This window comes from Borostomias antarcticus, assembly GCF_949987555.1.
Source record: "Borostomias antarcticus genome assembly, chromosome: 7".
NCBI classification, from domain to species: Eukaryota; Metazoa; Chordata; class Actinopteri; order Stomiiformes; family Stomiidae; genus Borostomias; species Borostomias antarcticus.
In genome coordinates this window covers 1,500,812-1,528,280 of record NC_140240.1, presented here as the reverse complement: position 1 = coordinate 1,528,280, position 27,469 = coordinate 1,500,812, and the positions used below count along the sequence as shown (strand labels likewise).

General features: G+C 46.2%; 1 protein-coding gene across 1 annotated transcript; it reads right to left on the bottom strand.

The window, feature by feature from the left end:
- Positions 1-385: 385 nt before the first annotated feature.
- On the bottom strand, positions 386-26,803 carry timeless (timeless circadian clock). Its single transcript, XM_084440456.1, has 30 exons — positions 26,671-26,803; positions 25,287-25,424; positions 24,618-24,771; positions 23,812-23,926; positions 23,591-23,653; positions 23,363-23,464; positions 22,377-22,532; positions 21,837-21,970; positions 20,686-20,773; positions 19,909-20,085; positions 19,204-19,421; positions 18,922-19,025; positions 18,372-18,541; positions 17,961-18,086; positions 16,511-16,662; positions 15,978-16,075; positions 15,536-15,656; positions 15,054-15,255; positions 12,613-12,752; positions 12,401-12,486; positions 12,079-12,202; positions 11,304-11,386; positions 6,282-6,439; positions 5,538-5,757; positions 4,832-4,900; positions 4,440-4,558; positions 3,040-3,268; positions 2,243-2,282; positions 1,499-1,560; positions 386-1,006 (listed from the first exon to the last, which is right to left on the bottom strand). The coding sequence occupies exons 2-30, from the start codon at positions 25,381-25,383 to the stop codon at positions 888-890; spliced, it is 3,726 nt and encodes a 1,241-aa protein (XP_084296582.1). The 5' UTR covers positions 25,384-25,424; positions 26,671-26,803; the 3' UTR covers positions 386-887.
- Between the last annotated feature and the right edge of the window lie 666 nt (positions 26,804-27,469).

Here is a 27,469-nt window from a genome sequence, read left to right as displayed (position 1 = left end):
AGACATTTTCTACTTGGCCAATCCCTTGAGATTACTTTGCTCCTGTTTTAATTGCCCTACTGTCTTTTATTGTTTTGTTACTGTTTGTATGTATTTATGATTACTCATGTACAGCACTGTGTTGCAGCCATGGTTGTTTTTAGAGCGCTCTATAAATTAAGTTGAGTTGAGATGGTATGTGATCCAAGATGGCGGATGATAATGATCATAATGATCATTAATTGGCCATTTAATCAGCCCCAACTACCTAAATAAAAAAAATCTGTCCCGTCTCCATCTGTCCAGGATCCTTCGCGGTATCCTTGCCAAATATGAACGCAGGCCGACAGTGTCCAAGGAAAATGAATCAGACAGTATATATATGAATATACAGAGGTTTGCCCTTTATTGTGTTGGATACAGAACAGGAGAATACAATTAAGACTCAAAATCTAAACGAACATGTGTAAAAGAGCAAACACACTCAAATGAATTCCCATGTTTTCATTCCTCACATTACAAGAGGGCCTACAGAGAGAGTGGATAGATTGCACCACCATGGTGTGCATGTTCTTGTTAGAGCGTACACGTTTATGGCAAGATGAAAACCATAGATTCAGTGACAACAGCTTTGCTTAACAACATCTCATCCATTCCCTACAACAGTGATGGAACCAAGGACCAAGGAATACTATGTTAAAGTCTCAGATGAGAATATTTCCCCCGCTGGTCAGCCCAAGCAGGAGTGGAGGAGTAGGCATCGTGTTTTTCCGTTGAGTAACCCCCTCTGAGGTCTTTGGGTTGGGTTGAAGGCTTCTCCGCTCCTCTAGAAGTGTTTGGTAGAGGCCAGGTCTTCAGGCGGTAGAGGTGTGGTGTTTAACGAGGAACCCAGAGAGGAGGTTTCTCCACTAGTCCTCATCGTCGTCAATCAGGACCCGCTGTCGTCTGCGCTTGGCGGGGGCGTGGCGAGCGTCCGAGTCAGAATCTCCTTCAGCCGACGCCTCAGTCATGGAGGGGGCTTCCTCCTCTGTTAGGACCACAGAGAGTCTGAGTCAGACAAAACCCTAACCTTGTAATATGATATGCACTGTGCGCATGCGTGCTGGAGCAAGTGGGGAAGCTATTTTGTTTCTAAAGACGTTTCTAAAGATCATATTACAGAGGCATGTGAAAAACCACAACAAGCCCTCGCTCTATGCAAGCACAACTAGCGATTCATGAAGACAGATTGATGAAAACAACCGTTTCACGGCAGAAAATAGATTTTTTAGAAGCTGCATTCTCAGTGCCCCGTCCGCCGCCATTACATGGATATACTTGTGCTGGATTTAAAATTTCTTCTACATGCCTCCGAATTACACCAAAGTTATCTCGGTGAGTCAAACGTCTTATAATATGCCGTAAATAAGGTCCAGGTTGTCAAAAACGAGCATTCTCCTTTAAGATACCAAGTCCATCATCACTTTTACAATGGTTCAAGTTTACCTTGGGAAACTCGAGGAAATAACGATAAAATTACCTTTCTCCTCGTCACTGTCTAACACTCGGCTTCTTTTAACGGAGGTCTTCTCTTGTGGAGATCTGGATAGATGAGGAGATCAGTATACATTCAGTGTACAACACTTTAGGGACACCTGTGCTTTCCTTGAGAGACACGGACCAGGTGACAGCTGATGGTGGTGTGGGGTGTGTTCTCATGGCACACAGTGGGCCCCTTAATAAAAACTGAGCAATGTTTGAATAGCACAGGTTATCTGAACATCATTACCAATCTGAGCTTTTCAGCAGGATACACCATCATTGACACACACCAGCCCACTTCCAGCTTTAGGCCTGGGCCATAGCAAACACACACCAGTATTTGCCATGTCCCTCCTATGTTATTTTTTAATTTCTCTTACTCTGAAAATGTAATTTAATGTTATTTATTGCTTTATAAATGTTCTTAGCCGGTAGACAAACATACTCTAGGAGCTTGCTCGATCGCCTTGTTGAGAGGGGTCAGCGAAGAATTTTTACAGCTCACTTATCTGGCCCCCGGGTGATTACTGTTTATTTGCTTCCCTCTGGAATATGTAGAGGTGGGTCGTATGCCCACCTCCCTTGCTCTCTGTAAAGCGCATTGTGTTGCCTCTGGGTATGAAATGCGCTATACAAATAAAGCTTTGATTGATTGATTGATTGATCGATCACACCACCAGCAGCTTTCACTCAATGCATATCTGTGCACCTGTATTAGAAAGAAATATTTGATGAATCTCACCTCTGAGGAGCACTGTCTATATCTTCAACTGGACTGAAATCTGTGAACAGAGAAACAAACAACTGGTTAACATTTGAACACAATTTCTGTGACATCATATGTAAATGTTCATGTTAAGTGCCTATGAGAGACCATCAAGCTATCCACATGCTATTGAAATCCAAGCAAATGGTTTCTCTGACAATTCACCCAAACTTCATATTCTCACTCATCTTTTCACATTCTCACAATTTGGCAGAAATGGCACCCGACCCTGTAACCTCTTCTACTGAAGCAGCACCTAACCCTGTAACCTCTTCTACTGTACTAAAGCAGTGGTGTCAGGTTCATAATGCACTGTCTAGTTCATTCTGAGACCATAGCTGTGTTCGGAATCGCTCCCTCGTTCGGAATCGCTCCTCACTCCCTATTCCCTATATAGGGTTCACCATGTAGTGAACTACCTAGGGAACGGAGAAAATGTAGGGTACATGCACTGTTCCCTGCAAATCAAGGTGAATTGTGGGTAATAAATAGTGGACTATATAGGGAACGAAAATTCTGTGGAGAATTCGGACACTACAAACAAAATGGCTGACGCCCTATATAGTGCAATATAGTGAATAGGGAGCAATTCCGAACACAGCTCATGAGATCGTTTTGTGACAGAAGAGAATAGTATATATAACTTACTGAATGTGTAACATTCAACTCAAAACCATTTAGCTTGAGCAGACCCCCCTCCCTCTTTATCAACCTAAAACAAAGACCAGTTTGACACTGAATGAAATGAAATGCTCTTTTGTGGATCTCCCCACCGGTGTGCTCTGCAGTGGGGTGCCTCCTCTTGCGGGCCAGCAGCAGAGCCCTAAGGGCCTGGCTTCTCTGCTCATGAGAGTCTGCCTCTCCCTGGAGCTCCTGGCTGGGGCCCTCAGCCCGCTCTGCCTCCTCTTCCCCCGCTGGGGCCTCACTGCTGGGCCTCAGGGCTGCGGCAGCCCCCCTCAACTGGGATGAGCTCAAAGCGGCTGGGATCCTCCAGAACGACTCCTGATGGCCATGCGGAAAGGAAAGTATTTTAATAATAATTAATAATAATTAATTATATTTATAAAGCGCTTTTCATTGAGAGACAATCTCAAAGTGCTGACAAAACAGTTTAGATACGTTGTCTCCCTCTCAAATGCCCTAGCTAACGTTAACATTACCTCAGTTACTGAACTTAGCCCAACCCAACCCATCATAACGTTAGCATAACCTGATTTGGCTAAAGCAAGCTTCTCTAAACTACAACTTAGCTTCTCTAAACTACAACTTAGCTTCTCTAAACAACAACTTAGCTTCTCTAAACTACAACTTAGCTTCTCTAAACTACAACTTAGCTTCCGTAGTGGCAGCAGGACTGACAGGTGATCCTCATGACGGTAGTAGGCTATCAAGTAGGGCTGGGTTTAAAAAATCGATTAATCGATTCTGAATCAAAGGATTCAGAATCGATTCATGAATCCCAAAATCGATCTTTTATTTAATGAATGAATGAATAAATGAAGGTATGAATAGTTCATTAATTCATTCAATGATTCATTCATTCATTTTTGGAAATCAGTATCGATACCCAGCCCTAGTATTGATGTGTTGCATAACTTGGCAGTCATGTAATTAAGGTTACAGCTAAAAAAACAGGTTTTAGTAACACTAACCGAATCGATATTGAATCGAATCGAGATAATCGATTCTGAACCTTGTGAATCGGAATCGAATCTTGAAATTCGACTCTATACCCAGCCCTAGTATCAAGGCTTCCACGGTCTGTCTGAGCTGCAACAGCTGCGCTGACTTCAAAACATGTGCCTGGCTATGATCACGATTAGCTTAGCGCTAGCCTAGCTAAAGAAGATATAGCTGGATAGCAAAACCTCCCAACTTAACCTAGCTAGTTGGCTGTAAGTATTTACCCTTTAGACTAAATAAATACAATATAATTACATTAAATAAACATATACACATGGAAATATATACACTTGGAAATATACATATGGAGCAGAGCGGAACAAGTCTGCCCTGTTGCCATGGAAAAAAACAATATCATTTTTGTTCAGTCTTTGTTATCACAGCAAAGCTGTTGAATATGACAGGCCGAACCCTGACCCCTAACCCTGACCCCTCCCCTGACCCCTCCCCTGACCCCTCCCCTGACCCCTCCCCTGACCCTCAGACCAACCTGCTCATCTGCAGGCGCTCTGACCCCCAGTTTCCGTAGTAACCTCTGGAAGCTCTTGTTCTCCATGGCGTCCTCGTTCTCCTCCGTGAGAGGGACCAACGCCACGGGCTGAGACGAGCCTGTAAATAATAACAATAATAATAAGACGAGCCTGTGAATCATAATAATAATAATAATAATAATATACCCTGTCAATCAAACCACACCCCAGGCTGAGACGAGCCTGTGAATAATAATAACAATAATAATATAAATAAATATAATAAATAAATAAACCAAAGGGAAACGACACATTCATGCTGAAAGGGATGTTGGGTCCTTAATCCAATCCTTAAAACACCCCAACCCTGACCCTGACCCCTCCCCTACGGCCTGACCCTGAAGTCACTCACCTTCTTCCTCACGGTCATGTGCTGTTTTGTTCAGGCAGTTCTGTAGCCACAACAAGGGTCCTGACATACCTGTCACAAAAGAATACAGCATAAGACCACGTCAATGACGTCTCTAATGACATCCCCACTTTCCTCCTCATCAAACTGAATGATCACACTAGCCATGTTTCCATCCACACGTTTTATGTGAATTAAGTTATATCGAATTAAAAATGCCTTATGGAAACAGTAAAATTCTATTCAAAATCATGAAAATCAACAAAAAGTTTGTACTGTCGATCTCATCGGATTTTCTCTTGTTCGATAAAAGTCTTTTGTGATAAATGCTTTATCCGATTTTAAGCTCTAGATGGAAACGCACGTTCACCGGCTTTATTCGCATTCATATTTTTAGCGATCCTCACACAATTCGATTGACAAGTGGATGGAAACATGGCTACTGACCCCCAGAAGGAGAATGTGAATAGGCTCTGTGCACCAGCTTCACTACTTCCTCAAAGTCACTTGGCTTCTTTATTTCCTGTCCAATATGATTGGATTAAGTGATTAATCAGGTGTGCGCTGGGTCTGCCGCACACCTGATTAATCACTTAGGCCAATCATATAGGACAGGAAATAAAGATGCCAAGTGACTTTCAGGAAGTAGTGGAGCTGGTGCACAGAGCCTATAGCAAACGTACTGTAACCAAGAGCAGCCGGCTCTCACCTTCCTGCCGCACGGCCTGAACCACAGCCCCCAGGCTGGCGTTCCTCTCCACTGTGACCTCCCTGACCTTCCTCCCGTCATCCCCAGACATCGCCCTCTCCTGCTCCTCTCCCTCGTCTTCACTCTCCTCCGAGTCATCTTCATCTTCCTCGTCTTCGTATGTGTCCATCGGCTCCTCCGGCAGGTCTCCGGTGACGTCAGCCAGGAAGTCCTCTTCAGTCTGACAGAGTGGAGGGGAAGGGGGGGCGCTCGTCATCAAACACATCGGAGAACGAACCGGGTTACGTTTTCATTAACATCGTTCCTACTAACACACCAGAGATCCAAGGCAAGCTGCTTCAATGTAGACATCATCAATACAAAAAAACACTATTTGTATTATCGACTCATCAGCAATATGTGAGTAGTGATGTCATCTCTATCTCTGTCCAACTCCGCCCAGGAAGGAAAGGCAAGTTTATTTATATCGCACATTTTAGCCACAGGGCAATTCAAGGTGCTTTACATGAGACATTAAAAGCATTCAAACAAAAAGCAAGACATTATAGACATTTAAAACAAAAAGCAGGACGAAATAAAAGCATTAAAACAAAAAGCAAGACATTATAGACATTTAAAACAAAAAGCAGGACAAATTAAAAGCATTAAAACAAAAAGCAAGACATTATAGACATTTAAAACAACCCACCAAGCCACCAAAACAGCCAATCAGGTTGTCATGTTTTTAAAAAAATCCCATCTCACCATTCCCGGTCCAGAGCTCTTCCCTGGAGCGGCGTGGCGCCGTCTCTTCTTGTGAAGCTCCCGCCGGTCCGACACCAGGCCCAGACTCAGCAGCTTCTCCACCACACGGGCGCGGGAACGCCTGGCGGTCAGATTCTTCAGGATGCCCCCCAGCACGTCTGAGGGAATTAAGGAACAAGGAACAGCCGACATCCAACATGAAACCACAACCAAATTGAGCTTTGGCTGTTCCGTCAGTCTCTACTGTTCTAACAGACCTACCATCAGTCTCTACTGTTCAAACAGACCTACCATCAGAGTCTCTACTGTTCAAACAGACCTACCATCAGTCTCTCTACTGTTCAAACAGACCTACCGTCAGTCTCTACTGTTCAAACAGACCTACCATCAGTCTCTACTGTTCAAACAGACCTACCATCAGTCTCTACTGTTCAAACAGACCTACCATCAGTCTCTACTGTTCAAACAGACCTACCATCAGTCTCTGTACTGTTCAAACAGACCTACCATCAGTCTCTCTACTGTTCAAACAGACCTACCATCAGTCTCTACTGTTCAAACAGACCTACCATCAGTCTCTACTGTTCAAACAGACCTACCATCAGAGTCTCTACTGTTCAAACAGACCTACCATCAGTCTCTACTGTTCAAACAGACCTACCATCAGAGTCTCTACTGTTCAAACAGACCTACCATCAGTCTCTACTGTTCAAACAGACCTACTGTACCATCAGAGTCTCTACTGTTCAAACAGACCTACTATCAGAGTCTCTACTGTTCAAACAGACCTACCATCAGTCTCTACTGTTCAAACAGACCTACCATCAGTCTCTACTGTTCAAACAGACCTACCATCAGTCTCTACTGTTCAAACAGACCTACCATCAGAGTCTCTACTGTTCAAACAGACCTACCATCAGAGTCTCTACTGTTCAAACAGACCTACCATCAGAGTCTCTACTGTTCAAACAGACCTACCATCAGTCTCTACTGTTCAAACAGACCTACCATCAGAGTCTCTACTGTTCAAACAGACCTACCATCAGTCTCTCTACTGTTCAAACAGACCTACCATCAGTCTCTCTACTGTTCAAACAGACCTACCATCAGAGTCTCTACTGTTCAAACAGACCTACCATCAGTCTCTACTGTTCAAACAGACCTACCATCAGTCTCTACTGTTCAAACAGACCTACCATCAGTCTCTACTGTTCAAACAGACCTACCATCAGTCTCTACTGTTCAAACAGACCTACCATCAGAGTCTCTACTGTTCAAACAGACCTACCATCAGAGTCTCTACTGTTCAAACAGACCTACCATCAGTCTCTACTGTTCAAACAGACCTACCATCAGTCTCTACTGTTCAAACAGACCTACCATCAGAGTCTCTACTGTTCAAACAGACCTACCATCAGTCTCTACTGTTCAAACAGACCTACCATCAGAGTCTCTACTGTTCAAACAGACCTACCATCAGAGTCTCTACTGTTCAAACAGACCTACCATCAGAGTTTCTACTGTTCAAACAGACCTACCATCAGAGTCTCTACTGTTCAAACAGACCTACCATCAGAGTCTCTACTGTTCAAACAGACCTACCATCAGAGTCTCTCTACTGTTCAAACAGACCTACCATCAGTCTCTACTGTTCAAACAGACCTACCATCAGTCTCTCTACTGTTCAAACAGACCTACCATCAGTCTCTCTACTGTTCAAACAGACCTACTATCAGAGTCTCTACTGTTCAAACAGACCTACCATCAGTCTCTACTGTTCAAACAGACCTACCATCAGTCTGTACTGTTCAAACAGACCTACCATCAGTCTCTACTGTTCAAACAGACCTACCATCAGTTTCTACTGTTCAAACAGACCTACCATCAGAGTCTCTACTGTTCAAACAGACCTACCATCAGAGTCTCTACTGTTCAAACAGACCTACCATCAGAGTCTCTACTGTTCAAACAGACCTACCATCAGTCTCTACTGTTCAAACAGACCTACCATCAGTCTCTACTGTTCAAACAGACCCCCCATCAGTCTCTACTGTTCAAACAGACCTACCATCAGAGTCTCTACTGTTCAAACAGACCTACCATCAGTCTCTACTGTTCAAACAGACCTACCATCAGAGTCTCTACTGTTCAAACAGACCTACCATCAGAGTCTCTACTGTTCAAACAGACCTACCATCAGTCTCTACTGTTCAAACAGACCTACCATCAGTCTCTACTGTTCAAACAGACCTACCATCAGAGTCTCTACTGTTCAAACAGACCTACCATCAGTCTCTACTGTTCAAACAGACCTACCATCAGAGTCTCTACTGTTCAAACAGACCTACCATCAGTCTCTACTGTTCAAACAGACCTACCATCAGTCTCTACTGTTCAAACAGACCTACCATCAGTCTCTCTGTACTGTTCAAACAGACCTACCATCAGTCTCTGTACTGTTCAAACAGACCTACCATCAGTCTCTACTGTTCAAACAGACCTACCATCAGAGTCTCTACTGTTCAAACAGACCTACCATCAGAGTCTCTCTACTGTTCAAACAGACCTACCATCAGAGTCTACTGTTCAAACAGACCTACCATCAGAGTCTCTGTACTGTTCAAACAGACCTACCATCAGTCTCTACTGTTCAAACAGACCTACCATCAGTCTCTACTGTTCAAACAGACCTACCATCAGTCTCTCTACTGTTCAAACAGACCTACCATCAGTCTCTACTGATCAAACAGACCTACCATCAGAGTCTCTACTGTTCAAACAGACCTACCATCAGTCTCTACTGTTCTAACAGACCTACCATCAGAGTCTCTCTACTGTTCAAACAGACCTACCATCAGAGTCTCTACTGTTCAAACAGACCTACCATCAGTCTCTACTGTTCAAACAGACCTACCATCAGAGTCTCTACTGTTCAAACAGACCTACCATCAGAGTCTCTACTGTTCTAACAGACCTGCCATCAGTCTCTACTGTTCAAACAGACCTACCATCAGAGTCTCTGTACTGTTCAAACAGACCTACCATCAGTCTCTACTGTTCAAACAGACCTACCATCAGTCTACTGTTCAAACAGACCTACCATCAGTCTCTGTACTGTTCAAACAGACCTACCATCAGAGTCTCTACTGTTCAAACAGACCTACCATCAGTCTACTGTTCAAACAGACCTACCATCAGAGTCTCTACTGTTCTAACAGACCTACCATCAGAGTCTCTACTGTTCAAACAGACCTACCATCAATCTCTACTGTTCAAACAGACCTACCATCAGTCTCTACTGTTCAAACAGACCTACCATCAGAGTCTCTACTGTTCAAACAGACCTACCATCAGAGTCTACTGTTCAAACAGACCTACCATCAGAGTCTCTACTGTTCAAACAGACCTACCATCAGTCTCTACTGTTCAAACAGACCTACCATCAGAGTCTACTGTTCAAACAGACCTACCGTCAATCTCTACTGTTCAAACAGACCTACCATCAGTCTCTACTGTTCAAACAGACCTACCATCAGTCTCTCTGTACTGTTCAAACAGACCTATCATCAGTCTCTGTACTGTTCAAACAGACCTACCATCAGAGTCTCTACTGTTCAAACAGACCTACCATCAGAGTCTCTCTACTGTTCAAACAGACCTACCATCAGAGTCTACTGTTCAAACAGACCTACCATCAGAGTCTCTGTACTGTTCAAACAGACCTACCATCAGAGTCTCTACTGTTCAAACAGACCTACCATCAGAGTCTCTACTGTTCAAACAGACCTACCATCAGTCTCTACTGTTCAAACAGACCTACCATCAGTCTCTACTGTTCAAACAGACCTACCATCAGTCTCTCTACTGTTCAAACAGACCTACCATCAGTCTCTACTGATCAAACAGACCTACCATCAGAGTCTCTACTGTTCAAACAGACCTACCATCAGTCTCTACTGTTCTAACAGACCTACCATCAGAGTCTCTCTACTGTTCAAACAGACCTACCATCAGAGTCTCTACTGTTCAAACAGACCTACCATCAGTCTCTACTGTTCAAACAGACCTACCATCAGAGTCTCTACTGTTCAAACAGACCTACCATCAGTCTCTACTGTTCTAACAGACCTGCCATCAGTCTCTACTGTTCAAACAGACCTACCATCAGTCTACTGTTCAAACAGACCTACCATCAGTCTCTGTACTGTTCAAACAGACCTACCATCAGAGTCTCTACTGTTCAAACAGACCTACCATCAGTCTACTGTTCAAACAGACCTACCATCAGAGTCTCTACTGTTCAAACAGACCTACCATCAGTCTACTGTTCAAACAGACCTACCATCAGAGTCTCTACTGTTCAAACAGACCTACCATCAATCTCTACTGTTCAAACAGACCTACCATCAGTCTCTACTGTTCAAACAGACCTACCATCAGAGTCTCTACTGTTCAAACAGACCTACCATCAGAGTATCTACTGTTCAAACAGACCTACCATCAGAGTCTCTACTGTTCAAACAGACCTACCATCAGAGTCTCTACTGTTCAAACAGACCTTCCATCAGAGTCTCTACTGTTCAAACAGACCTACCATCAGTCTCTACTGTTCAAACAGACCTACCATCAGTCTACTGTTCAAACAGACCTACCATCAGTCTACTGTTCAAACAGACCTACCATCAGAGTCTCTGTACTGTTCAAACAGACCTACCATCAGAGTCTCTACTGTTCAAACAGACCTACCATCAGTCTACTGTTCAAACAGACCTACCATCAGAGTCTACTGTTCAAACAGACCTACCATCAGAGTCTCTACTGTTCAAACAGACCTACCATCAGTCTCTACTGTTCAAACAGACCTACCATCAGAGTCTACTGTTCAAACAGACCTACCGTCAATCTCTACTGTTCAAACAGACCTACCATCAGAGTCTCTACTGTTCAAACAGACCTACCATCAGTCTCTACTGTTCAAACAGACCTACCATCAGAGTCTCTGTACTGTTCAAACAGACCTACCATCAGAGTCTCTGTACTGTTCAAACAGCATCTGCAGCTCCTGCTCCTGTTCCTCAGTCCACAGAACAATCCTGGTTCCTTTCCTACAGGTAGGAATTAAAACCACAGATGAGCCACGGATTGTACAGTCAAAAGTCTAACTACTAAATGACAATACTAGTCAACAACTGCAGAGCTTCACATTCCAGATCCGAAGAGTGTCTGGTCAACCGAACACCAGAAGTAGCCACCAAATGTAACATTTTAGCACAAAACGCAAGTATAGTTGCTGATTTGATTGCAATTTCAATGCCTTTCCGATTGTTATAGAGGGTATTTATTGATTTATTCTAAGTGTAATCAAAATAAATATTATATTTCGTAAATTTGTGTACTTCGTCGTCACGTTCCGAGATGCAAACATTTCAGAGATCTGAACGAGCCTCATTCCTGATGGGTTGGGATCTGTGAGGTTCTACGGTGACTGTAGATTATAAATGGTAAATGGTAAATGGACTGCACTTATATAGCGCTTTTCCACCTTAGCGGCACTCAAAGCGCTTTACAATGGCCTCTCATTCACCCATACACACACATTCACACACCAATGGCGGCAGCTGCCATGCAAGGTGCTAACCTGCTCATTGGGAGCAATTGGGGGTTAGGTGTCTTGCTCAAGGACACTTCGACATGTGGACAATCGGAGCTGGGATTCGAACCGCTGACCCTTCGATCATTGAACGACCCGCTCTACCAGCTGAGCTACAGCCGCCCTCATTATTATAAGCAGACTGACTTGTGTTTCCTCAGCTGCTTGGCGCTGTCCACCAGGCCCATCTGGACCATCTGAACCACCACCTGGCGCCGCGTACGGGACCCGTTGCTCAACAACGGCAGCAGAGTCTCCACGATGTCTGGTTCTGAGGGGAGGGTCAGGGTCAGGGGTCAGGGTCAGGGGTCAGGGTTCAGCCGGGCAACAAGAGTCCACACTTCCCACATGTAGCTGAAACATCAGGCTATGAAATAATACTGTGTAAAAGGAAGTGTTAAATGAATGAACTTGAGACACCAAACCCCCCCCCCACCCCAATCCTACCCCTCGCCCCCCCCCCCCTCACCGTCAGAGTCACGATGCTCCTCGTAAAGCCTTCGTAGCTCCGCCTCCTCCTCAGGGGTCCACGGATCCTTCCCACTGGACCCCTCCCTGACACACAGAAAGGACAGCAGATGCAAAAAACCATACCAATATACACTCAAACAGACACACACACACAGACACACACAGACACACACACACACACACACACACACACACAGACGTTACACACACCCGTCTTTGCTGTAGCCTTCCGTCATCTCGCGCGCTGCTCCTACATTCTTCCAGAACAGCAGTTCAACGAAGGCCTTGTTGTTCTGCGCCGCCACCACGAAGAAACGACTCAGCACAAACCTGGCGAAGGTCACCAGCTCCTGAGGAGAGAGCATACCAACATTAGAGACCAGCTCCTAGGGAGAGAGCATACCAACATTAGAGACCAGCTCCTGAAGAGAGAGCATACCAAACATTAGAGACCAGCTCCTGAGGAGAGAGCATACCAACATTAGAGACCAGCTCCTGAGGAGAGAGCATACCAACATTAGAGACCAGCTCCTGAGGAGAGAGCATACCAACATTAGAGACCAGCTCCTGAGGAGAGAGCATACCAAACATTAGAGACCAGCTCCTGAGGAGAGAGCATACCAAACATTAGAGACCAGCTCCTGAGGAGAGAGCATACCAAACATTAGAGACCAGCTCCTGAGGAGAGAGCATACCAACATTAGAGACCAGCTCCTGAGGGGAGAGCATACCAAACATTAGAGACCAGCTCCTGAGGAGAGAGCATACCAACATTAGAGACCAGCTCCTGAGGAGAGAGCATACCAACATTAGAGACCAGCTCCTAGGGAGAGCATACCAACATTAGAGACCAGCTCCTGAGGAGAGAGCATACCAAACATTGGAGACCAGCTCCTGAGAGAGCATACCAAACATTAGAGACCAGCTCCTGAGGAGAGAGCATACCAAACATTAGAGACCAGCTCCTGAGGAGAGAGCATACCAACATTAGAGACCAGCTCCTGAGGAGAGAGCATACCAACATTAGAGACCAGCTCCTGAGGAGAGAGCATACCAACATTAGAGACCAGCTCCTGAGGAGAGAGCATACCAGCATTAGAGACCAGCTCCTGAGGAGAGAGAGCATAACAAACATTAGAGACCAGCTCCTGAGGAGAGAGCATACCAACATTAGAGACCAGCTCCTGAGGAGAGAGCATACCAAACATTAAGAGACCAGCTCCTGAGGAGAGAGCATACCAACATTAGAGACCAGCTCCTAGGGAGAGAGCATACCAACATTAGAGACCAGCTCCTGAGGAGAGAGAGCATAACAAACATTAGAGACCAGCTCCTGAGGAGAGAGCATACCAACATTAGAGACCAGCTCCTGAGGAGAGAGCATACCAACATTAGAGACCAGCTCCTGAGGAGAGAGCATACCAAACATTAGAGACCAGCTCCTAGGGAGAGAGCATACCAACATTAGAGACCAGCTCCTGAGGAGAGAGCATACCAACATTAGAGACAAGCTCCTGAGGAGAGAGCATACCAACATTAGAGACAAGCTCCTGAGGAGAGAACATACCAACATTAGAGACCAGCTCCTGAGGAGAGAGCATACCAAACATTAGAGACCAGCTCCTGAGGAGAGAGCATACCAAACATTGGAGACCAGCTCCTGAGAGAGCATACCAAACATTAGAGACCAGCTCCTGAGGAGAGAGCATACCAAACATTAGAGACCAGCTCCTGAGGAGAGAGCATACCAGCATTAGAGACCAGCTCCTGAGGAGAGAGAGCATAACAAACATTAGAGACCAGCTCCTGAGGAGAGAGCATACCAACATTAGAGACCAGCTCCTGAGGAGAGAGCATACCAAACATTAAGAGACCAGCTCCTGAGGAGAGAGCATACCAACATTAGAGACCAGCTCCTAGGGAGAGAGCATACCAACATTAGAGACCAGCTCCTGAGGAGAGAGAGCATAACAAACATTAGAGACCAGCTCCTGAGGAGAGAGCATACCAACATTAGAGACCAGCTCCTGAGGAGAGAGCATACCAACATTAGAGACCAGCTCCTGAGGAGAGAGCATACCAAACATTAGAGACCAGCTCCTAGGGAGAGAGCATACCAACATTAGAGACCAGCTCCTGAGGAGAGAGCATACCAACATTAGAGACAAGCTCCTGAGGAGAGAGCATACCAACATTAGAGACAAGCTCCTGAGGAGAGAGCATACCAACATTAGAGACAAGCTCCTGAGGAGAGAGCATACCAACATTAGAGACCAGCTCCTGAGGAGAGAGCATACCAACATTAGAGACCAGCTCCTGAGGAGAGAGCATACCAAACATTACTAACATACTACATTGCGCCTTGAAATTTGCCCACATCCATCGCTGTCCATAACGCGACATTCATCTACAGCTGTCATGACTCACATTTCCGCTGCGCACAGGATTGTGGGTCAGAATAGCCAGAAAAGCCTGCTGGCTTGCATACTGCAAAATACGACCGGATGTAGTAGGACATCCTGGTATTTTTGCCATACTGCATGTGGCATACTATGTATTGGGACATACTACATCCTGTTTTGGCATACTATATAGTAGGGTAGTATGCGATTGGGAACACAGCCCCCGTGTCTAGCGGGGGTGTGCGGTACCTTGTACGCAGCGGCGCCGGGGTCGTCCAGGAGCTTGTTGAAGAGGCGGAAGACAGACAGCTGGAAGAGCAGAGCGTCCATCTTGAGGTCGACAGCCAGACGGTGCAGCATGCGCGCGATGCAGTGGTTAGTGTGGGGCGTGTTCTGTGAATAGGTCTTCAGCAGGAGCAGGTACGGACGCACGATGTTGGGGTTGGCAAACCTGCAGGAGGACATTCGACAGGATATTCCATCAAGTTCAAGCGTTTAATGTATATCTGAGTGAACATGAACGTGAGGAAACATTCATACGGTTGAGCACCTGAACACAGACCGGCAAACTCTGGAGTAGTGAAAAAGGTGACGACATACAAAACTAAAACCCTCTAGATTCACTGAAACTAACTTAACATAAAAAAGGTGACGGTAGCTAAAAGGTGACACGTTTGCAGGTCTGTGAACAGCTGTGAAAATACCATTGAAGGAATATGTCTGTTCCTCACCTCTTGATGAATTCCAGGAAGTTGAAGTTGGTCTCGGACACCTGCACGGCCTCTAGCTCCTCCTCCAGCTCCTCCATTTCTCCAACTCCATCCTCCAACACTGGCTCAGCGGGGGGCGGCCCTGAGGTCAACAACAAGCACACACCTCTTAAAACAACGTACACACACCACATCCTATGAATTTCCAGACTAATAATACCATTTTCTTTTTTTTTAAGATATTTTTTTAGGGCTTTTCAGCTTTTTAATGGGACAGGACAGTTTAGAGAGACAGGAAACGTGGGAGAGAGAGAGGGGAGGACATGCGGCACAGGACCCGAGCCAGGAATCGAACCCGGGTCCGCCACGCAAAGGATTAGCCTTCATATGGGGCGCGCCTTACCAGGTGAGCTACCAGGGCTCCCCATAATACCATTTTCATGTGCAACTCAAACAGACTCACTGGGAAGGTTGGCAAAGAGGATCTGCTTCAAGAGATCCAGTTCCTCCTCTGGTTCGACGTCAGCCGACCCAAACACGTCCCCTTCTGGCCACACCTCCCTGATCAGCGAGCCAGAGACGGAAAACCATGAAACAAGACCCAACTTCAAACACGTTAAGCGGGTCGCTGATCTTCTGCCTCTGAAGATGAGCAAGATAAGTGTTGCTGTCCTATGATGCTTTTTTAGCCTCTCTTACTCTGAAATGTAATTTAATGTAATGTATTGCTTTATAAATGTTCTTAGCCGGTAGACAAACATACTCCAGGAGCTTGCTCGATCGCCTTGTTGAGAGGGGTCAGGGAAGAATTTTTACAGCTCACTTATCTGGCCCCCGGGTGATTACTGTTTTTTTGCTTCCCTCTGGAATATGTAGAGAGTGGGTCGTATGCCCACCTCCCTTGTTCTCTGTAAAGCGCATTGTGTTGCCTCTGGGTATGAAATGTGCTATAGAAGTAAAGCTTTGATTGATTGATTGATTGATTGATTGACCGACCTGGCGGCCCGTAGAAGGCCTAGCGCCTCGGGTCCCAGTCTGGCCCGCAGGGCGTCCTGCACGCGCACCATGGCCTCCGTGCGCTGCTCCTCCAGGGGCGTCTCGGAGGCGGCGTCGAACGGCACCATGCCCTCCCTCAGGGCCAGAGACAGCTGCAGCCACACAAGAGACAGGGGAGGTGAGACTCACAGATCAACTCACTCTAGGGCTGCACCATTATGACCAAAGATAATAATTGCGATTATTTGCTTCAAAATGCTAATTGCGATTAATTATTGCGATTAATATTTAATATATAATATGAATATATAATAACCGAAATGCTCCCAAATCACGGACGTTGATCCCTTTCTTTCTACAAACTCACTGACCTCGTTTTCGCTCATTTTTTCACTACTCACGGCTGCAGGTACTCTTGTGACACTTATCTTGACCTACTGCTATCTGTCTTCTCAGTGAAATTGCTGCGCACAGCGCACTCAGCGGGAACGCATGTGATTGGTCAGACAGCACAAGCGCCTGTGATTCATCCATGTAGTCCTAGCCCACTCAATTCAAAGCAAAATTATTAATCACATTAAGTGCGATTAGTTCATCACGGAGGTCATAATCGCGATTTCGATTAATTCATGATTAATTGTGCAGCCCTAACTCACTCGCTACCGGCCCCGATCCTGGGCAGCTGATGGCCTGTACACCCGTAGCACACCACAGGGCCAATTAAGACTACTCCTAACCTAAGACTACTCCTAACCTAAGACTACTCCTAACCTAAAACTACTCCTAACCTAAGACTACTCCTAACCTAAAACTACTCCTAACCTAAGACTACTCCTAACCCAAGACTACTCCTAACCCAAGACTACTCCTAACCTAAGACTACTCCTAACCTAAAACTACTCCTAACCTAAAACTACTCCTAACCTAAGACTACTCCTAACCTAAGACTACTCCTAACCTAAGACTACTCTTCACCTAAGACTACTCCTAACCTAAGACTACTCCTAACCTAAGACTACTCCTAACCTAAGACTACTCCTAACCTAAAACTACTCCTAACCTAAAACTACTCCTAACCTAAGACTACTCCTATCCTAAAACTACTCCTAACCTAAGACTACTCCTAACCTAAGACTACTCCTAACCTAAGACTACTCCTAACCCAAGACTACTCCTAACCTAAAACTACTCCTAACCTAAAACTACTCCTAACCTAAGACTACTCCTATCCTAAAACTACTCCTAACCTAAGACTACTCCTAACCTAAGACTACTCCTAACCTAAGACTACTCCTAACCTAAGACTACTCCTTACCTAAGACTACTCCTAACCTAACCCACTGGACTAGAGTGGCCCCCCAGTCTGGTGGAGACTACATGTCCACTTAAGTTAGGGTTAGGAGACCATGTCCACATGTCGCTGGCCATTACTGCTGAATCCCACACTGACCTGAAACCCTGAGGCCCTCAGCTCCTCGGCCACGGCCCCCCAGGCCTGCTCCAGGGCCTCGGGCGTCATCTCCGCCGCCGGAAGATTCTTCTTCCCGTGAGATCTTCTCCGCTTCACGCGTTTCTTCTGCAGGGGGGGGGGGGACAGTCGGTGTTGATTTAGGTGCATTACAATGTATACTTGTTTTAAATATTTTGTTGCCATCTTGGAGTGTTGTACTTTCATATTCTGTGAATGTCTGAATGTACTGATCTCTTTAGAATGCATTCATGTTCTCTCCTCCTTTACTCCCACTGTTCGACATCTACATCCCATAATGCTCAGATGTTTAGAGTGCTTAACACACTAGTTGAAGAGTACCAGGTGTGTTCAGAGAGCTTAACACACTAGTTGAAGAGTACCAGGCCTCACCTGCACGACCAGGTTGTTCCGGCCCTTGCAGAAGCGCTCCAGCATGCGGAGGAACAGGTGGGTGGTCTCAACCAGGTCCTGGAGGAAGCAGCGCGGCTGCTTGGTCTCGTCGAACTTCCTCAGCAGGGTCAGGAAGATCTCCCGGTACTCCATCAGGTAGAAGATGTTACCTGCGCAGAGGAACGAAGGAGACAGGAAGTCATATCGTACTCAAACTGACATGAGAGGAGACGAGAGCTGTGTTCGGAATCGCTCCCTATTCACTATATAGTGCACTATATAGGGCGTCAGCCATTTTGTTTGTAGTGTCCGAATTCTCCACGGAATTTTCGTTCCCTATATAGTCCACTATTTATTACCCACAATTCACCTTGATTTGCAGGGAACAGTGCATGTACCCTACATTTTCTCTGTTCCCTAGGTAGTTCACTACATGGTGAACCCTAGGGAATAGGGAGTGAGGGAACGAGGGAGCGATTCCCAACACAGCTAAGAAGAAGGAACACAAGGAAGAGAGATGAAGAGGTAGGTAGAGTTGCTGGTGTCTCACTCTTGATGACGTTGGAACTCTGTCGAATGTTGTCGTCATGGGAGCGGTCCATCTCGTTCACAGTCATCAGCAGCTCCTGATAGGCCTTCAGGGCCAGGTGCATCCTGGGAAGTTTTTAGTACAATTAGGTTTGACCCCAGATACCTCTCATCTCAAAATGAGCTGAAGATTTTAGTTCAAATATTTAATTCCTGAGGGCTTGATCAAGTTTTTTTTTTTTTTGCACTGCTCAAACATACCAACCAATCACATTCCTCCACAGCCGGCCTCGTGGTCACTCACCTGCTGGACCAGGTGGTGGCCTCCTTGCGGTCGGTCAGCATCATCTCATAGTAGTTAGTGACGTTGCGCTCGATGAAATGGAAGGCGCGAATGGACATGGTCTCGGAGACGAGGTCGGCGTGGAAACCGTTGCCGCGGTTGAAGGCCATGAAGAAGCTCAAGGCCCAGAGGTAATAGGTCTCGTCATGCTGCTGGGATCGTTCACGGATCAGCTCCTCCTGCGGCGTGCAGAGAGAGGGGAGCCGGTCAGCTCTGCTCCGAGACCTGCCCCCCCATCTGCCCCCCCCATCTGCCTCAGCTCCGGAGGGAGCTCCGTCTACTAGGGCTGGGTATCGAGTCGAATTTCAAGAATCGATTCGATTCCGATTCACAAGGTTCGGAATCAATTATCACGATTCAATTCGATTCGATATCGATTCTGTTAACTAAAACCTTTTTTTTTTTTTTTAGCTGTAACCTTAATTACATGACTGCCAAGTTATGCAACACATCAATACTAGGGCTGGGTATCGATACTGATTTCCAAAAATGAATGAATGAATGAATCATTGAATGAATTAATGAACTATTCATTCCTTCATTTATTCATTCATTCATTAAATAAAAGATCGATTTTGGGATTCATGAATCGATTCTGAATCATTTGATTCAGAATCAATTCAGAATCTAATCGATTTTTCAAACCCAGTCCTACCGTCTACCCACCTTGACCAGATACATGAGGCGGTTGTAGCAGTTCTCCAGGAAGTCGATGCAGAATTCTCGCAGGAAGAGGCGAACGTTGAGCGCCGAGCGGCGCTTGGCGCCCGAGTCACGAGCCTGCTGCTTCCTCTTCGGGACGCGTCTCACCGCCTTGCCGGAGTCATGAGTGTAGTTCTTAAACTGCAGGACAACAACAGAGGACATGAGACCAGAGAACAGGACAACAACAGAGGACAACAGGACAACAACAGAGGACAACAGACCGAAGAACAGGACAACAACAGAGGACATCAGGACAACAACAGAGGACATCAGACCGAAGAACAGGACAACAAGAGAGGACATCAGACCGAAGAACAGGACAACAACAGGGGACATCAGACCGAAGAACAGGACAACAGAGGACAACAGGACAACAACAGAAGACATCAGACTGAAGAACAGAGGAACAAGAGAGGACATCAGACCGAAGAACAGGACAACAACAGAGGACATCAGACCGAAGAACAGGACAACAACAGAGGACAACAGGACAACAACAGAGGACATCAGACCGAAGAACAGGACAACAACAGAGGACAACAGGACAACAACAGAGGACAACAGGACAACAGAGGACATCAGACCCAAGAACAGGACAACAACAGAGGACATCAGACCGAAGAACAGGACAACAACAGGGGACATCAGACTGAAGAACAGGACAACTGACGGGATGAAGGAAAAGGAAAATGTTCTTGGCGTTTCAGCGTGAAAAGCTTTGTAGCACCAAGCACTCACATTATGAAGGCCTCTGTGGTAGATGACATCATTGTCTCCGATGGACTGGAGTCCTTGAACAACATAGGAGCCTCCGAAGCGAGAGTGCCTGAGAGGAGAAAGACCAGAAGACAGGAAGCATTTATGCCGGGCTCAGACTACAGGATTTTTGGGCCGATTTATCCCCGATTCACCCCTCCCGACAATCGGAGGAGAAATCTGGTCTGGAACGTTGGTCGGGGGCCGATGATCGGTCCAGATGATCTTGTAATGTGAGGGGTTTACAGATCCAATCTTTTACCTCCCGATCGGCTCGCAGACCCATCGGGGCGGCCCCGATAATATCAAACAAGTTTGATATTTAAGATTATTACGTCCCGACTTTACAAGTGAGACGGCGAGACCAGTGGTTCGTTGCTCCCTCGGGCACGATAAGATCCTGTAGTGTGTGATGAGCCGTTATTTTCAAATCTTGCTGTGTGTGCTTGTTTGAGATGCGCAAGAAGAATATCTGTTAAGATTCTCCTTATGTGCGTGATGTAACCCGATTTCGAAATTGATTAGGATTGTAAATATCCTGTAGTGTGAGTGTGAGGGGACTCGTCGCCTCATAGGAACGGGAGGAACTAAGTCTAGGTCTAAGTAAGTAGTGTGAGCCCGGCATTAGAATCACACTCCCAGCAATCACCGGCGCATCAGGGTGACATCATGCTGTCCGTATTTAGGGCTGGGTTTAAAAAATCGATTCATCGATTCTGAATCGATTCATGAATCCCAAAAATTATCTTTTATTTAGTGAATGAATGAATAAGTGAAGGAATGAATAGTTCATTAATTCATTCAATGATTCATTCATTCATTTTTTGGAAATCAGTATCGATACCCAGCCCTAGTATTGATGTGTTGCGTAACTTGGCAGTCATGTAATTAAGGTTACAGCTAAAAAAGAAACAGGTTTTAGTAACACTAACCGAATCGATATTGAATCGAATCGTGATAATCTTTTCCAAACCTTGTGAATCGGAATCGAATCGATTCTTGAAATTCGACTCGATACCCAGCCCTATCCGTATTTCCTTACTGTTGCTCTTATTTCTCCAGCTGACACACAGTAGAAGCGCATCCCCAAGTCTCCCTGTGACCATCTGTTCTCAGGTCAGCGCTTAGAGTACCTGGTCCCTCTCTGAAGGACGCGGCTGCGTTTCTCTGCCTGCTCCTTCTGCCTCAACACCTCCAGCTCCTGGGCGTCTCTCTGCTTCTCCTGGGCCGAGCGAGCCTGTCCGGCGCTCACCAGCAGCTCGGGCGTCTGGAGGGGGACCACAGGGGGGGGGTCATTAGGGGGGCGGCTGTAGCTCAGTTGGTAGATCGGGTCGTTCAGTGATCGAAGGGTCAGTGGTTCGAATCCCAGCTCCAACTGTCTACATGTTGAAGTGTCCTTGAGCAAGACACCTAACCCCAAAATTGCTCCCAATGAGCAGGTAAGCACCTTGCATGGCAGCTACCGCCATTGGTGTGTGAATGTGTGTGTGAATGGGTGAATGAGAGGCCATTGTAAAGCGCTTTGAGTGCCGCTAAGGTGGAAAAGCGCTATATAAGTGCAGTCCATTTACCATTTACCATTTAAAGCCACCTGGACTTACAGTCAGAAACATGCTCGTCGCTACAAGCGTGTTTTCATCATTTCCCGTGGTTTTGCTAGTCCTTGTTCTCACCTGGTCTCTGAACATGAGGGAGATGACCTCCAGGACATGCATGCTCCACTGCTGCTCGCTCTGGGACGAGGCCAGGAACTTGATCAGGTCGTCGAAGCCGCTCATATGGACGGCCCACAGCAGCTTGTCGTGCACGCTAGCGTCGTCATCCACGTTCTACAGCCACGCACGAGAAAGAGGAGAGGGAGAGAGAGGGGGGGGGAGGAGAAAGAGAGGAGGGAGAGAAGAGGGGGAGGAGGAAAAAGAGGAGAGAGAGAGGAGGGGGGAGGAGGAGAAAGAGAGGAGAGAGGAGGGGGGAGGAGGAGAAAGAGAGGAGAGAGAGAGGAGGAGAAAGAGAGGAGGGAGAGAGGAGGGGGGAGGAGGAGAAAGAGAGGAGGGAGAGAAGAGGGGGAGGAGGTGAAAGAGAGGAGGGAGAGAAGAGGGGGGAGGAGGAGAAAGAGAGGAGAGAGAGAGGAGGAGAAAGAGAGGAGGGAGAGAGGAGGGGGGAGGAGGAGGAGAAAGAGAGGAGGGAGAGAAGAGGGGGAGGAGGTGAAAGAGAGGAGGGAGAGAAGAGGGGGGAGGAGGAGAAAGAGAGGAGAGAGAGGAGGAGAAAGAGAGGAGGGAGAGAGGAGGGGGGAGGAGGAGAAAGAGAGGAGGGAGAGAAGAGGGGGAGGAGGTGAAAGAGAGGAGGGAGAGAAGGGGAAGGAGAGAGGGGAGGGAGGAAAGAGACGAGGGGGAGGAGAAAGAGAGACGCGGGAGGAGAGAGGGGAAGAAGGAGCAGGGAGGAGATGGAGAAGGAGAGATGGAGATGGGGAAGGAGAGAGAGAGAGTGACAGAGAGGGAGAGAGTGAGACGAAGGCTAATACAGTAAATAATTTGTAAGACACCAGACATTACTGAGGGCTTGTCTAGTGAGTAAGGTTTGACAATTCAACAAGCTTTAAACCGCCTGCATGAACTGAGAATGTCTGAATGAAGTCACAGCAGGAGCGCAGTTGAACTCTGACCTTCTCCTCATCGGGGTCAGCTGGAACGTGAAGAACATTCCGGACCAGCAGCAGAATCCTCTCTATCAGCAGGTTGTCCTCCTCCTGACGCTGCTCCCAGTCCTGACGCACAAACAGAGGCTTTCTAAACTTACTGGGGACTTATTGAAGTGAAGCACTCAAACATCTAGTGAATCCTACTCTATGGTGTCGTCTGATGGAGGTTTAACGATGCTGTAAGTCACTCACGAGCTGCAGCAAGTTGTACATCGTCTCACTCAGAACTCCAAACACTTTTTCACTGGCGAAGGCCTGAGTAGAGGGAAAAACAGAGACACGTCAATCCTGCAACAACGTAGATCGTTCTGTCCTTTGTGGAACTACATGTTTCTCTGTCAAATGTCCTACAATATTGATGAACTACAATATTGATGATCTACAATATTGATAATACAATGCAATTAACCAACCTCCTTGTAGGCCTGTAAATAAGACACCAGTTGCAGGAAGTGATGTCGGAAGGCCGGGTCATCAGGAACTTTGCCAAAACAGAGCAGTGCAGGCTGGGTAAGGTTGACCATGAGCCTATCAGAAAGCAGAGAGAGGCATCAGAAGTTGAACCACAAGCATAACACTATACATGACATAGTAACATCAAGCATAACACTACACACAACATAGTAACATGAAGCATAACACTACACACAACATAGTAACATCAAGCATAACACTACACACAACATAGTAACATGAAGCATAACACTACACACAACATAGTAACATCAAGCATAACACTACACACAACATAGTAACATCAAGCATAACACTATACACAACATAGTAACATGAAGCATAACACTATACACAACATAGTAACATCAAACATAACACTACACACAACATAGAAACATCAAGCATAACACTACACACAACATAGTAACATCAAGCATAACACTATACACAACATAGTAACATGAAGCATAACACTAAACACAATGTAGTAACAATATAGTAACTATACACAATATAGTAACAATATAGTAATAACTATACAACAATAAAGTAACTATACACAATATAGTAACGTCTGAGCAATTCCAGCTTGTGGAAAGAGTAATGCTTCAGCAGCAACCCATGTATCTGAGGTCATCTAGGAGCACCACAAATCAAGGGCTTGGTATCTGTCTAGAATAAAAATGTCCGTCATGTTTACAAGTAGGTGATTTAATGGTTGGTTTGATCCTAGATCAGTCGTGGCGCCACGGAGCACGCTCACCTGATGCAGGCGTCAAACAGGGGCTTGTCCTGGCTGTGCTGGGTGATGATGGGCAGCAGGTCACTCTGCAGGATCTGCCCCGCCCCCAGCTGCTGACGGATGTCACGCGTGTCATCCTCGTGGCGAAGATACCTGATCAGGTCCTTCACGCTCTCTATGGCAGGAAAACAAGGGGTTAGTACCAAGGCCTTGAGTCTTCTGTAGGAACAAGGGGGTAGTTAGTACCAAGGCCTTGAGTCTTCTGTAGGGATGAGGGGTTAGTTAGTACCAAGGCCCTGAGTCTTCTGTATAAACGAGGAGGTAGTTAGTACCAAGGCCCTGAGTCTTCTGTATGAATGAGGGGTTAGTTAATATCAAGGCCCTGAGTCTTCTGTATGGATGAGGGGGTAGTTAGTATCAAGACCCTGAGTCTTCTGTATGAATGAGGGGGTAGTTAGTACCAAGGCCCTGAGTCTTCTGTAGGAACGAGGGGTTAGTTAGTACCAAGGCCCTGAGTCTTCTGTAGGAACGAGGGGTTAGTTAGTATCAAGGCCTTAAGTCTTCTGTAGGAACAAGGGGTTAGTTCGTATCAAGTCCCTGAGTCTTCCGCATGAAGGAACTTGACCACTGACACATTCTTATAACAGTAGTTCTGAAACCTGGCGGCCCACTCTAGACAGTCAGACTCACCTAAGCAGTCTGCTTCTTTGTGGTAGGTCTCCCCCTCCAGGTATCCCAAAGCACTGCATGTTGCCAACAGCTCACAGTTCATCATGTACCAGTCCATACACTATCAGCAGCCTCTCTGGGAGTCCCGTGGCACTCAATCTGACAGGAACAAGCGAGGAAAAGGAGAGAATGGTGAAGATTATGGCAGTAGCCACAAAAAGACTATCTCTAAGGTTCTATTTTCTAGAAATGCTTGTCTAGAACAGACACAGGTTGAGTTAATCACCTGAATTTCCACAGCAGATCTTATGTCTTAAAGGTGTAGTGTGCTATTTTGGTGCTTTAGCCCTATTGTGGTCTGTCTACTGTAGGAGAAAGAAACCACACCTGCAAAGCAAACAGGCCCCAGTCTAGATCTCTCTATGGGTCTGGGACACTTCATGCAAAAATCTGGGCTGCGTTTCCCAAAAGCTTCTTTCGTTAAGAGGCTCTTGGGCCATTCATTTAGAGCGTTCTGATTGGTCAACTGGTCTGGGCAAGCTCTCTGATTGGTCAACTGAATGGGCTAAAGAGCCTCTTAACGAAAGAAGCTTTTGGGAAACCTAGCTTGCTAGCTACCTCCTAACCCAGCTAGCTAGCACTAGCTCATAACCTAACCCAGCTAGCTACCACCTAACCTAGCTAACCCATCTAGTCTAACTAGCTCCCTCCTAACCCATCTAGTCTAACTAGCTCCCTCCTAACCCATCTAGTCTAACTAGCTCCCTCCTAACCCATCTAGTCTAACTAGCTCCCTCCTCACCCATCTAGTCTAACTAGCTCCCTCCTAACCCATCTAGTCTAGCTAGCTCCCTCCTAACCCATCTAGTCTAGCTAGCTCCCTCCTAACCCATCTAGTCTAACTAGCTCCCTCCTAACCCATCTAGTCTAACTAGCTCCCTCCTAACCCATCTAGTCTAACTAGCTCCCTCCTAACCCATCTAGTCTAACTAGCTCCCTCCTAACCCATCTAGTCTAACTAGCTCCCTCCTAACCCATCTAGTCTAACTAGCTCCCTCCTAACCCATCTAGTCTAACTAGCTCCCTCCTAACCCATCTAGTCTAACTAGCTCCCTCCTAACCCATCTAGTCTAACTAGCTCCCTCCTAACCCATCTAGTCTAACTAGCTCCCTCCTAACCCATCTAGTCTGACTAGATCCCTCCTAACCCATCTAGTCTAACTAGCTCCCTCCTAACCCATCTAGTCTGACTAGATCCCTCCTAACCCATCTAGTCTAACTAGCTCCCTCCTAACCCATCTAGTCTAACTAGCTCCCTCCTAACCCATCTAGTCTAACTAGCTCCCTCCTAACCCATCTAGTCTAACTAGCTCCCTCCTAACCTAGCTATCTGCGAATTACGTACCAAATTGAGCCGATGTGTTGATTTCGTTTTAGATTAAATCCTCTCTGGGTTGATGGTGTTAGTATCTCACGCTATTTGTGACATTTATAGATGTAGTTAGACTAGAAGTGTCAACATTTTACATACAACAACAACCACCTGTGGCAGGGAACAACACTTCTCGCGCCTTAGCGTCAGCCGGATGTAGACACTTCTTCTTCTTCTTCTTTGAGTTTACTGGCGGATCTTCTTCTTCTTCTTCCTTGGGTTTTATGGCGGATCGCAAACAGCTTAAAGGTGCATACCGCCACCTACTGTACAAGAGTGTGCATCATCATGTCATCATCCCAGTGCTCACAGACTACAGTCTGCCCCACAACCGTGTGTCACCCAAGAAAGTAAATAGAGCCTTCCTGCAGATTCCTACCCCTCCCCCTCCGTGCCCAGTAAACCCCTCAAAGTCCATTCCCGTCCTGCTTCTCTGACCTTATCCCGGAGTCTCTCTCTCCTTACTGGCGGATCACAAACCATCGTTAAGGTGTAGACCGCCACCTACTGTACCAGAGTGTGTGTCATCATGTCACCACATTTTAACTCTGTTCTATTTTGTCTAGTCTGGTAACTCTCAGAAAGCAAAGAAGTGCCTTAACTCATCCATAACCCATACCCAGTATCCCTCCGTAAAACACCCTCCCCGTCCAAACTCTTTTAGCCTTGTGACCTGTCATTGTCTATTCTATCTAGTGCACTGCGACAGTAGGCCTATATGTTCAATGCTTTCTTGGATATTACACTCTTCACACACACATCCGGGTTACGT

Bases quoted from the DNA above. Each gene is read 5' to 3' on its own strand.
- timeless (XM_084440456.1), bottom strand. From the start codon at position 25,383: ATGGACTGGTACATGATGAACTGTGAGCTGTTGGCAACATGCAGTGCT. The intron at 20,774-21,836 runs GTACTCTAAGCG...TTCTCCTCTCAG, and splicing joins GTCCTTCAGAGAGGGACCAG to GCACTCTCGCTTCGGAGGCT. The intron at 1,007-1,498 runs GTAATTTTATCG...TGGTCCTAACAG, and splicing joins AGACAGTGACGAGGAGAAAG to AGGAGGAAGCCCCCTCCATG.